Source organism: Barbus barbus (assembly GCF_936440315.1).
Source record: "Barbus barbus genome assembly, chromosome: 31".
In the NCBI taxonomy this organism is placed as follows: Eukaryota; Metazoa; Chordata; class Actinopteri; order Cypriniformes; family Cyprinidae; genus Barbus; species Barbus barbus.
In genome coordinates, this window is record NC_136759.1 from 14283448 (window position 1) to 14297390 (window position 13943).

General features: G+C 36.3%; 1 protein-coding gene across 1 annotated transcript in view; it reads right to left on the reverse strand.

The window, feature by feature from the left end:
- LOC306851715 (seizure protein 6-like) overlaps positions 1 to 13943 on the reverse strand; it is a gene marked incomplete at both ends in the record, with an annotated part of 188554 nt that overhangs the window by 88257 nt on the left and 86354 nt on the right. The window contains 2 exons of the mRNA XM_079388156.1: positions 681 to 814; positions 3355 to 4095. Coding sequence (XP_079244282.1) covers positions 681 to 814; positions 3355 to 4095 — 875 coding nt within the window. The remainder of the gene's footprint in view (positions 1 to 680; positions 815 to 3354; positions 4096 to 13943) is intronic.

Genomic DNA, 13943 nt, shown 5'->3' on the forward strand with positions numbered 1-13943 from the left:
AAGTAAAACAAGTAATAAATAAATTAAATTACATTAAATTTGTCAATATTTAGCAAGTTAAGAACACTTACAGGGGGTTTTTAATAAGACAGAATTATTATTTAAGAATACTTCACTACTGATTAAAATACATATACACTGTACATCTCTGAACTCTGCCCACCATTTAATTAAACAAACAAACAGGTACTCTCCTGAACTGTTCACATCAGCCATTTCTGTCAGCTTATGTACGGACAGCAGCTGCATTTATATGTGACCTTTATGCCTAAAACCGACTTCTTAAAGCTGAAGGTAGTAATTTTTTCAATATAAAAATGATTTTTCTCATATTCAGAGAGAACTATAAGAAAGCCATTTGAAGGTTGTTTTCTTAAAAGTGTAACACTGTGGCTCTATGGTACTAGCAAAACATTTCCAACCAGTTTGATAGCTACATTGACTCAACCAATGGTGTGAGATTGGGGCGGGGCTATCTGTTTGGCTGACCAATGGCAGACAGGGGGCGTGTCTGCAAAACCTGTGTGAAAACAATCACTATTTTTCTGTTTGATACTAGACCCACAGTGCATTACACACTTAACCTTTCAAGAATAAAAGAGCAGAACTGGATTACCACAGTAAATTAGATCGTTTCCAGGAACTGGGTCAATAACAAAAGCACCGTGTGATGAATTTACCTGAATTTCCACCCCATAGCCCATGTAGACTGTCACGGTGTATGTGCAGTCCACATCCGTATTGTACCAACTGCTGGCTTGCTGCGATGTCTCTATGTAGCCTCCCGGCGATGTGAAATTGGTGTTGCATGGAGCTGCATTAGAAAAGGTAGAAGGACAGAGAGAGACAGAGAAAGTGTGCATAAATAGAGGCGAGCCTTTTCTCATTCTCTCTATCTCACTTCATTGCATTCCCTCCCATCTTTAATTGTCTTTCAAGGTTTGCTCATTTTCTGTCTGGATCAACAGGGTCAGTTTTCCTGCCTTGCTGTGTAGGAACACGTGGACAATTCAGGTGAAATGGCAGGTGAGCGAATATTTTCTTGTAGCCTTGAGGTCTTTCTGCTCTGTTGAGACCTTCATCTCCCTCTAGAGTTAAACGTCGCTGCTGGTCAAGAGATATGTTCTCGCTCCATATAAATTCATAGGCTTGGCTTAGTTAGTAGGGATGTGCAAAATTACATACTTTCATATTTACACTGTCGTTTGGTTGTCTGAACAACTAGTTGGCTAATGGTCTTAAGAAAGCCTTGTATAACTAGGCTGCATCACTTCTAACGGGGCCAATCAGATCCAAGTTTCTTATTATATGGACAATTATGCACAATAAATAAATAGGTTAAAAAACTGCAATAATAGGGATGCACTGATATAAAAAATCTGACCGATACTGATAAGCAGATGATTAATTTTGTTATGCCAGAAATTCAAATTAGTACACTATACTATTTTGTTTAAATAAAATATAAAAACTAAAACCAGTCACAACATTATAACAACATACAGTGAGAAAATTGGATTTGCTAAAGATAACATTTAACAGTGCTTTTAATGATTTTTTTTGAGGATTAACAAAAAAACATGTGTTATATGATGGCTAGAAGGTAATGGAAATTAAAGGTAACAGTAATTATCATGGACTAAAATATATCCAATATTGGATGGTACCAAAAAATGATAAAACTCTTTAATATCTTCTCATAATAGATATGGTGCCATATATTGAGCATTCCTATTAACATTAAAAATAACTTTTTAAAGAGTGCTATGAAGTCAGGGAGCACTGATATGTCCAACTGTCACCATGTAATAGATATATAAAAAATTTAATTAAATATAATAAATGTATATAATAAATAAAGTACCTTAATTAAAAATAATAAATGCCCCCATATAATAAATTATAAATATTGTTAAATGTCTTAATTCAACTGAAAGTTCAGTATACAAAAACTGCACAAAGTATTGTTCATGTTAAATGACCCAAACTCTTGCTTTCAAGAATACTTTCATAAATTAATAATATCATATTGTTTTCAAGCTTTTGTTCTGTGACTTTAAAAGGGGGCCAAACATGTAGCCCAGGGGTCACCAACCTTTTTGTGACTGAGGGCTCCCTGAAGGGATAAAATGGTCTTAAGGACCGCTTGTTTAATATACTCCAAATAAATAAATATAATTTTATTTATCATTGTCACATATACATACATACGCGACATTACTGTTTTCTCACAAGCATTTTCAATGTTTTGATCAATCCAGGAAAATATTTCCAGAAATTTATAAAAATAGGCTATCACAATCATTTTTTCCCATGTCATACAATATTTATCACGATATTAATTTACCATTAATGGGGAAGGAAATGCTTTCCACGTTTGTTAGACCTTGACAATGAAGGTAAACATAACTTTGTTCACAATTAAATTCCACAGAGGACCTACCTTTAATTTAGGGCCCCAATAAATATATTTCATTTTTCCCTAAATGATGTGTTTTCCTTTTGATTTTTTATGGATTATGTGTTTTATGATTCAGAAAAAAAAAAAAAAAAAAGCATTTTCATTTTATCAGATAAGATGCTGCACAACGGAACTGTATAAATTAATAATAATAAAAAATAACTTGGTTGTATGATATTCCTTAAAATTATATTGTTAATATTATTATTATTACTTGCATTTTAGTATACAGTAGTAATATAATCGGTCAAAATATATTACAAAAGTCAAATATATATATATAATATATAATCTACACAAAAGTTAAACTGTGCTTTTATTTTGGTGGTTTGTTGTGAAGGTCTTTCAGTTTTGGTTTTAGTTTCAGCGTGTATTTGACGGTAATTTTTCTCAAATTAAACTGCATAAAGCTGGTGAAGTGATTCTCAGAGCAGCTCTGGAGATGAAGTGTGTTCATTTCCTCATATATTGAGACGTAGATGCTGAAAACACCGCGAGTCATGTGTGTTTGAGTTTGTGTATCAGACGAAACTACTCCATGCATTCGCACAAAGACACACAGAACATGCAGACTTATTAGCGACATGCACTGACTGGCTGCTGAAGCATTCATTTATGTTGTGTGATATGATGTTACATTAATCCATATTGAGTAAAAACTTATGTTACATGGTGTTTCTGACGCCCTGATTTTATTGCACAAAACTTTCAAAGACCTCATGTAAGAAGGCACCAAATGCAGCGGTATAAAAATACTTATCCACTGGCATCTCAAAACCAACATCTTTAGGCACAAGCAGGGCAGATAAACCTCTGGAGAGCCCTGAATTAGGCATCAGGAAGCTGTGTGAAAAATATGTAAATCTAAGCCACGCTGATCATGTGAATGGTACCTGGTGTCTGCATGGTTGTAATAACCGTTGTGGTGATGATGGTGGAGGTGGTGGTCTCGTCATCCAAATCCCCAGCCATTGATGATGCTTTTACAGCAACATCACTTTCTGGAGTGCCATGTTCTGCCTTGAGTATAGAAGACTTTTCTTTGTCTCTTTTCACCAGGATTGTTGCATCTTTGGGCTCGTTGTTTAAGGTCGGAGTAACATCTCCTCTATCTGACAGTTTGGAAGCAGGTGGTGCAGAGGTGTGCACATCAGTGGTGGTCAGTGACGTTACGGTCACAAACAGGGGTGGTTCCTCTGTACTTCTCCTCTGCGTTTCTGCTGAAGATTTGTGTTGGATGTTGGGCACATGAGGCTGGGTGAGGGCTGCGGCCGATGGAGTCTGTGTGGTGGTTCTGGGAGCTGCTACATCAGAGAATGGAGGCGCATCCTCGTGTGGGACCAGCTGTGTGGATGGATCCTGAAGGAGATGGGAATTAGATGATGGCATTGTGGGATGGTGAGCTGCCCCTCCGCTGTCTTGAAAATACTGCTCGTGGCTTTGGCCCCGGGGGTCGTAAGGTGGGTAGGGCTTAAAAGGCGGATGGTGGTCGAGTCCACTGTAAGGGGGAGCCGTCGTGAACAGCGGAAGGTCTCTGTCTGTGTCCTGTGTGGTGTGATATGGATTGGACCCATCCTCTGCTTCCACCTGACCTCCTCTTTGGGTGACTGCTAACCTCCCATCCATATAAGTACCTGGAGAAAACATTCAATACAAGCAGAGCTCATTATGAAATATATAGTGAGTTTAGAACAGTGGTAATCTTGCCAAAAGCATAATTTCTGATGAAAATGTACATTGATGAAAGAGTTTTGATTTGAAATTCTGAATTCAGCAGTAAATTCAACATTCTAAATAATCAATCACATTTAATTATTTCTAGCACTTTTCATGTTGACCAGGTGCTTTACATTATAAAATCATATCAGCAACATTTATAAAACAACATATACTAAAAAATAAAACCACAGTTAATTCCCCCATAAGCAACTGCAAAAAGATCAGTCCCTAAAACACAGAAAATCAATAACTAAAGCATAAAGCAACACAGAAACCTCAAACCTAAGATAATACTTAGTAATAATACTTAGTATACTCAAGTTTTTGTTTTGAAATGTGATATGCTCAGGTATATTGCCACAGAAGCAATATACCTGACTATATATCTTACTAGAACCAGTAATTATGACCACATTAGCCCAGTTCTGTCAACACTGCACTGGCTCCCTATTAAACATTGTATATATTTTAAGATCTTGCTAAATATCTATACGGCCCTGAATGGTTTGGCACCTCAGTATTTGAGTGAGCTCTTATGACACTATAGTCCTTCACGTCCGCTGCGATCTCAAAACTCTGGCCATTTAATAATACCTAGAATATCAAAATCAACTGCGGGTGGCAGATCACTTCCTATTTAGCGCCCAAACTCTGGTCCAATCTACCTAATGCTGTTCGGGAAGCAGACACACTCTGCCAGTTTAAATCTACATCTCTTTAACCTGGTTTACACATAATACACTATCGCATTTCTAAAATTCAGATCCGTTAAAGGATTGTTAGGCTGCATTAATTAGGTCAACCGGAACCGGGAACACTTCCCAAAACACCCGATGTACTTGTTACTTGCCACCCGAATCCAGTCCTTATCCAGATCAGATGGTGGATCAGCACCTAGAGATGACCTCTACAGCCCTGAACGTCAGCGGAGACCAGGACAACTAGATGAGCCCAAGAGACGGATACCCAGTGAAGACCCTGTCTCCTAGACGGCCATCGGGACAAGACCACAGGAACCAGATGAGTCCTTTGCACAATCAGACTCTGCTGCAGTCTCGATTTAAACTGCTGATTTTGTCTGGCCAGAGGAGAATGACACTATTTCCCCATCTAAATACTGTAAAGCTGATATAAAGCCACCCAGCTTTATATCAAGCTGATGTAATGCTGCTTTGGCACAATTTGCATTGTTAAAAGCGCTATACAAATAATAGTGACTTGACTTGGCTTGACTTGACTTGACTTGAAGATCCATTTTAAACAGTTATAACAGTTATAATTTTTGGAAAATTTTGATGATCTAAAATCTAAAACCTTTCAACTATAGAGAAACGTTTGTGCAGTGGAAATGTTCCATAAAGGTTCTTCATGGAAAGATAAATGCCAATAAAGAACCTTTGTTTTTAGGAATTGAAGGCTAATTGAAAGCACAAAGAAAGGTCATACAGTTCGATCGGTATGACATACTGTATGTAATTTAAAAGACATTAATCATTAATTTTCAAATATTTTCATAATTAAGAAAAGTTGTATGTTTGCTTTCATATTTGCTAAAATGTCACACTTAAGTCACTTTCCTATTCTTTGTAATTATTTATGAAATTACTTTAAAAAAATTCTGAATTGTTTCCACACCATTTTTTTTCAGTGCACCTACAGTCAATTGTATGAAAAAGACTTGTAAATGCCTTTTATTCTTCGCCAGCAATGAGGCAGCTTTTTATTTTGTGTGCAGATTGAGAATAACTCTCTAATGCAGGGAGAAGACAATTTATGTCCAAATATCCATAATAATATTCAAATATGGGGAAATATGTTTTGGTGGGGGGACTGTCTCACTACTGATGAAAGACTTGGAATGTCCCTGGTAAAAATGCATGAAAAGCATTAAAAAAGGAACAGAAAGAAGTTCCTTTGTAAATAACTTGCACTTTTATGTTTCAACCAGAAATTGTTGATATAGAGGCCAAAATGTACCTTTAAAAAGGTTAAATTCAGGCAAATCCGAGGAAAACTGACTAAAATTAATAAATATGGCATGAGCAATACTGACTAAATTTAAAGGATATTTTCATTAAAAAAACTAAATTTAAAAGCTGTAAAAATTAACACTGATTAATAACTACAATTATAACTTGGGTATTCAAACAACTAGTCCTTTTTAACATATTTCAAAGCCAAGCACCCTCCCTTGTATAAAGCCTTGCGACAAATTTCCTCTCTATACCACCTAAGGAGAGGAGAACTGTGCAGTTTATATGGCTCATGACGCTTTGTGGTTTAGCCATACAAAATTGCAAAGCATTCAAACTGCGGGGTCAGAACCCCTAGCACATTAACAAAATGGAAAAGTATCCACTAAATGGATTATGATTGGAGACCCTTTGAAAACGCCGCGGAGCGTGTGGAGGAAAAAAGATAAACTTCTTCGCCATAATTGCTCATTTGAATGCTCTCTCTCCTCCCCTTGCCAATTAATGAGTCCAAACCTTCATCAGGCTGCACGTCGTAATGAGTGGATTTGAGAAGTGTAGCGGTGAAAATGGATCTCCCCCACCTGCACCTGGTGAGATGTAATCAGCCGGCCTTCAGGAAGCTGCTGCGTGCCAGGGAATCTTTTGATTTCACAATGCTTCATTTCCACCCTAATAGCTCTCTTTCTGTTTCTCGACTTACTAATAACAAGCTGCTTCCAACAACGGAGGCCAGTGTATCTGAAGTGCATTCCCACGAAAGGAAAGCAGAGGATGATATCTCAAACAGAACGGAACTGACGGGCTATTTTTTTCCCCTTATCCTATGAAGTGTAAGAAGCAAAAGATACACATCGTTTCGCCGAGCAGTGATGTGTGTTTTATGAGAGATTGACTTCGCTTTGAGGGAAAAAAGTCACATCGTCATCTAACACATCACTCAGATGCAGACAAAATGACACATGAGAGACAAAGCAAAGGGCAGGAAGTCCTCAATTCCTGTCATCTATTTAGAATTCAGCCATTTGTAGATCAAACCCCAAAAGCAGACAGGATTTTTTTTGACAAGGTCACTGAAACGCAAATAGCGTGAGCTCTAAATGTCAATCAGGGTTTTGCTTTTAGCTGTGCCCTTACATGAGAAATTATGAAATAACTGATGTCAAATTTCAACGTTTTTAAATTAGACAGGCTGAATGTAATGAACGAGCCTAATGTTATGAGGTGAATTATTATCCATTTCACCCTGAACGTGAACATTTCTGGAATGAACTGCTCGCGGAAGTTTGTATCTTGGGAGTTCCTGACTTATAAAAAGCTTCTGAAATCACTATGCATATAACACTCAATGTCATAGGGATTTTGTGTTGAAAAAAAAATCAGCATTCCCAAATGCTTCCTAGTGGAAAGTCCCATTTACCCCCTACACTTCACATAACCCCAGCAGTTCATAGTCCAGGCTCCTCTAAAAACTCCAGGCAAGACCAAACAGACGTGGCGCGCTGAGGCAGGAGAGTGTTTGATTTGCTCCATTAGTGCTGGTGGAGTATAAACAGAATCTCTCAGACTGACTTCACTGTCTGTTCAAAGGTCCCTCAGTGCTGTACTCTTCAGTGGCTGGATTTGACTTTTAAATGACCATGAGCCTGCCTTAGAAGCTTTTTACACAAACCAGCGGGGGAGTGTGGGCTTTGTTTTACCCTCTGCTGCATTTTCTCTTAACTTGCAAATAGGTATGTTCACTGAACTCTTATTTAAATAGCGACCCTTATGTGCGAAACACAACGAAGGAAGAATAACTGCAAATAACAGCTGGAGGGGTGTCACTCATGTTTATGCAAAAAGTTACCCTGAGACATCTGTAAAGAAGCACATCATTTACTAGCCATTATTTATAAGAAGCTTTTATCCAAAATTACTTACAGTACATGTATTGTCTGGGCAATCCCTCTAGAGCAATCTGGGTTCTTTGCTGCTTTCACAACCTCCAAAAAACTGTCCTACTTTTGAGTTCATAAGTTGTCCCCAAGAGTTTTTGTACTTTAGGCACGTCCCAATTTGCGTACTTGTGGGCTATTCTAGCCATTTTTAGTATAAATAGTGCATTCATACTCAAAATTCGAAACAATGTTGAACATTTCATGCTCTCAACTGTCGCAGCATTAATTACATGCCAGAGGGGGCGGGGCTATTCTTATACTAGACAATGGTGTACATAGTGCATCATTTGGGACACAACATTTATACGCACTATTACACTGTGTCCTAACCAACTCTGATAGTGGTACATAACGAACAACAGGGAATTCTATTTTGGAAAAGGATTTCTATTTATGTGACGTTGTGGCTGAAACGACAGCATACAAATTATGACAATGACAATCTCAGGTACTGAGTATGTGCTTCATTTAATGTTAAAAGTGTCTAATGTGACTGTGTGTTTGTTTATTATTTTGCATGACCTTTATACTGAAAGTGACCATGTAAAATTTAATGCTCAGATCTTAAAAATAAATTAAAGCAAACATGAATGTTAAAACTGTAAACTCAATGTAAACAAATGAACGTATTCCATGACAAAAACTGTATAAGTCACTCGTTGTGTATTTAAATGAAGTTAAAATGGTTCTACATGCATCATTTTGTGGCGAGTGCAGTGTGCTTGCAGACAGAGCCACCCACACTATCTTCTGATTGGTTGTGATTTTTTGATTGCATTCTCATTGAGCTGTGTCAGATCTGGTGTGGTCAGACAAATTGCTTATCACTGGAAACTTATTGTGTCACATCTGGTTAGGACAATGTGTTACAATTACACAAAACCAAACCCGTAAGACCTTTATTTATCTTCGGAACACAAATTAAGACATTTTTGATGAAATCCAAGAGCTTTCTGACCCTGCATAGACTGTAACACAACTACCACATTCAAGGCCCAGAAAGGTAGTAAGGACATCAGTAAAATAGTCCTTGTGACATCAGTGGTTCAACCGTAATTTTATGAAGCTACGAGAATACTTTTTGTGCACACAGAAAATAAAAATAATGACTTTATTCAAAAATTTCTTCAAAAAATTACAGTGGAACCACTGATGTCATGTGGACTATTTTAACAGTGATAGTTGCTTTGCTGTCTATGGAGGGTCAGAAAGCTCTCAAATTTCATCAAATATCTTAATTTGTGTTCCAAAGAAGAATGAAGGTCTTATGGGTTTAGAGCGACACGAAGGTGAGTAATTATGACATTTTTGGGTGAACTGTCCCTTCAAACAGTATAAAAAGATTCTTGCAACACCAAGGTCACAGGTTTGATTCCCAGAGAATGCATGGATAAACAAAAATGTTTGCCTTAAATGCCATGTAAGTTGCTTTAAATGAAAGACTCTAACAGGAGAAGAAGAGGAAACTAGACAAATATACTTGTTCTAGACTCCAATGGCAGCATCTAAGACCCATCCAGACATGGCTATTGCTTCATCTCCCAGAGCTCATGTACCAGTTGTGTGACTGGAGGAACGAGTGTTTGACTTTGACAGTAAAGGTTGACGGGTAGCAGACGTTTACAGTTTTCTGTAATGTTTTTCCACACACTACCCAAAAAATTCTTTACTCAATTTCTACTTGCTACTGTTTGCATTGATTAAAGTATAACCGGCTCCTTGGAAGGGATGTTTCTCCGTCCCAGCCCTAAGTGAATTTTGATAACAGCTCAGTAAGGAGATTTTGCGGGCACCGTGCTTTAAGAGAACGAAACAGATGGTGAGAAAAAGGCGACGGAGAGGCAGATACAGAGTGAAAACACACACCACAAGCCACAAGGCATCTACTGAAAACTAAAAAAGAGAAAGACTGTGAGGCAAAGCACTCCCCTCCCTATTGTGTACAGCTAGCATCAATAATGCACCAGGGAAACTAACACAGCACCTCCCTCACAGCTATACGTCTGCTTCAGCTCCCTGCGCCTCCACTGTGGCCCCCGCTCAGCAAAAAAAAAAAAAAACCTTCAGGAAGGAGCACACTGCCAAGTCTAAGTTATGAAAAAGAAAACAAGAGGGAAAAACAAATCAAACTTCACTTCTGCCAGAGCAAGTAACTAGCAAAGGCTTTTCTAACACATCTGACATCAGTCATTTAAGTCGAGCTGCTTGATTTACGAGAATAGAAATATACATAAAATTGACTCATCACATCACTCTATTCATCTACCTTCTCAACAAAGGTTTAAATTAACAGTCATGCTGTCCTTTTCTTTTATTGTCCTCCATCTCTAGCTCTCTCCACCTCCTTCTTTCAGCCAAAGTCACTCCAAGTCAGAGAGACACAAAGGCCGACTGAGTGATGGAGAACCGCCTCAAGAGGCACTTTGATGTTTATCATTGAGCTTTTCAAAGACTGTAACTAAAAATGGGGCTTATCTCGAACAGACCACGGAATCCGAAATAAACGGAGCTGATTACATTTCCCAGCATTTTTATTCACTAGAGGACTGGTTTGTGGAAAGGCCTAAAAACACTATTCCATGATTTTTTCGTCTGAAAAAATAAAGATTGGCTCTACAGGTGATTTTTTTAACCCTATTTTTATAGGTCAGAATAAAACTAAGCATTCTGATCCATTTATCCAAGCATTCCACACAGCTCTTTCAGAACACAAAGACGGTGATAACCAAATGCTTTCTAGAGCACCACAAACTGTGCGAATGGTGGTCACAACCCCTTTTTACATCCATAATATAGCATGTTTTCAAGTGAAACAGGATATTATACAAGACATTAAAGTGGAAATGAGTGAAAAGTGTGTGTTTCACCTGAACGGAGCCAGACTGAATGAGGGTTTGTTAAAACAATGTCTAAATTAAGTGATTAGAGTATTGATTAAGAGTGTGCAACGGTCTGTGCGGGCTAAGCAACAGAAGTGGAAAAGAGAAGTTGTTTTAGAGGAAAAGCAAATTATTGCAATTCGATTAATGAGACACTTACAATTGAAGAAAGCTGGGTCATTTGTAAATGTAAAAATACTGTATCAATAGTGTAGCCAATAAATGTAAACAATATGTGTGTTAACATTTAGTCTAATTTGGTGTCAGTAAGATAATACAGTAATAATAAAAAATACGGTAAAAACAATAGATCTTATTAAATATTATTAGAATTTCAAATAATTGTTCTATTGTAATGTATTTTAAAATATAATTTATTGCTGTGATGAAAAGCTGAATATTCAGAAGCCATTATTCCAGGCTTTAGTGTCACATAATTATCAATGTTGGAGTACTGCTTAATATTTATTTTGGAATTGTGATACATTTTTTTCAGGATTCTTCATTCAAAAGAACAAAGTTCAAAAAGAATAACTTTTTTTTTTTTTTTTTTCTAAAAGTATTTAATTGTATCCAATGCATCTATTAAAAAGAAAAGCGACTGTACAGCAGTATATGTCCATATACAACTTTATTGCCATGCTGCCATAAACTCTAACCCCCGGTTTCACAGACAAGGCTTAAGCTAGTCCTAGACTAAAATGCGTGTTTGAGCCGTCTCAACTGAAAATATCTTGCTCTGACATATCTTAAAATATGTCAGTGCCATTGTGCCGTCTCAAGATGCAAACCTGTAATGTTTTCTTCTAAGGCATTTTTATAAAAGCTGCTTAAATATCTTCATTTAACTAAGGCCTAGTCCTATCTTAAGATAAGCCTCGTCTGTGAAACCAGGCCTTAATCTGTTCAAACAATTATTTTACAATCATGTTCAAATTATTATTGTTTTTAGCAGCACAGCTCAAATAATACACAACTTTTTGCACAAGTGCTTTTTATAAAAATATAAGCTTTTTATTTTTGCTATTAAATCATCCAAAAATGGGCTCCATTCATTTTCAATGTAAAATAAATAAATAAATGAATAATAATAGCAATAATAAAAAAGAGAAAGATTTTTTTTTTTTTTTTTTGTGGTAATCAACATTATCCATTTATTTGGACTTTTATTGAACCTGAAATGTTCTTTTAAGAAGTGCAACTCTCTAATCCATATATGACAACCTCACACATCTGCAAACACTTTTTTATCCCCAGAGGAAACTTGAAAGAATGTCACTTCAGTTATGATGAGCCCTTTCAGAAAGCATGAAGGAAATTAAGGGGAGAAGTGAGATGAGGTGGCTACATCACCCCCTAAATTGATTTTCTTTGATTCGTGTCTTCCCCACTCACAGTTCAACACTTACACTCCACACACACAAGACTTCATAATTAATCTATTTGGATGGCAGAGAACTGCTCACAGACTCCAATTATATGGAGAGGGAGAGAGAAAGAGAGAGACTCAGAGGTGAGTAATCACTTCTGCAACACACTATATTGTCATCACATACACAATCTGCATTTTTAACTCTTAAATGTATTTTACATACTATGTAGTTGTTATATAACTCATTATATAATGTTTGAATTATTTATCAATATATTTATGGTTTATATGTGGCCAGAAAACAATAACAAACCACATATTCAACCCAGAATTACATTCATACATAGTACTAAAGTATTGTAAAGTATTGTTCACTGAAGCTAAAATAAAAATTTTGTTAATTGAAATAAAGCTCAAATAAAATAAAATTTAAATATTAGATGAAAATCAGCTTAAAAATAGAAAAGTTTCCTTGCCAACTAGCTAAAATAAGTTGAAGCTAAATTACTAAAATGACAAAAATATTTGTGTGTGTATATATATATATATATATATATAATATAAATGTGTATATGTATAAATGTATGTAATAATTTATATATAATGTGTGTGTGTGTGTGTGTGTGTGTGTGTGTGTGTGTGTGTGTGTATAAACTACTAAAAAATGCAAACACACATTATTAAAATTAAGAGGGAATATATAAACAAACACAGATTTAAAATATGAATACGCACAACAGCATATAAACAACATTATAAAAACACTGTTCTGTGACCTAAACCATCATTTTTGTTTCTTTTTTAAATGTAGCCAAATTACAAATGAATCTAATGAATAAAATATAAATATATAATTCAATATATTACAATAGTATATAAACAATACTAAAATAATGCTGCAAATATATAAAAAAATAGAAAAAGAATAAAAAAGAAAAGTCTATTTTCATTCACTCCCATCCATTTACTGAAATACTGAAAAAAGTGAATATTCTTAAAGAAAAAAACATGTATTTTAGTATTTGAAATCATATGGGTAAGTAATTGACGACAGAATACACATTTTTCCATGAAATATCTCTTAGCTCTGGGTCATTCCAGGTAACTGATCCTGTACTCAGCTTACTGTACAGTTATAAACATCACCTAAATGCTATAACAGCTCATGATTCACTCAAGTTTCTTAAAGTAAACCTATAGCTACATCTACACAGCTTCATCATTTGCAGAAGATCTAAGAAAATACGGAAAGAGAGACGCCATGGAAACAGCACACACCATAAAACATATTGACATTCTCAAATAATGGCAATAAAGGATGCATCCAGAGACACACACTCTCAGACATTTTAATCTATTAAAGTAAACAATTTCGATGTGAAGCGTTTTTAGTGCGGTAGCAACCTGACAAATCCTGCAGCATTGCTCTGACACATTCCAACACCCTTCATTATCTTCAACCCCGTCACACATAATTCAAAGGCCCTTTGAAACTTCAAGCTGGGAGAGAAAGCGTTCTCTTTCAGCCCTATTCTGTCACAACAGAGAGCAATCCAAGTTACTAGGAAAAGCATACTGAGTTGGTTTGACATCTTTCAC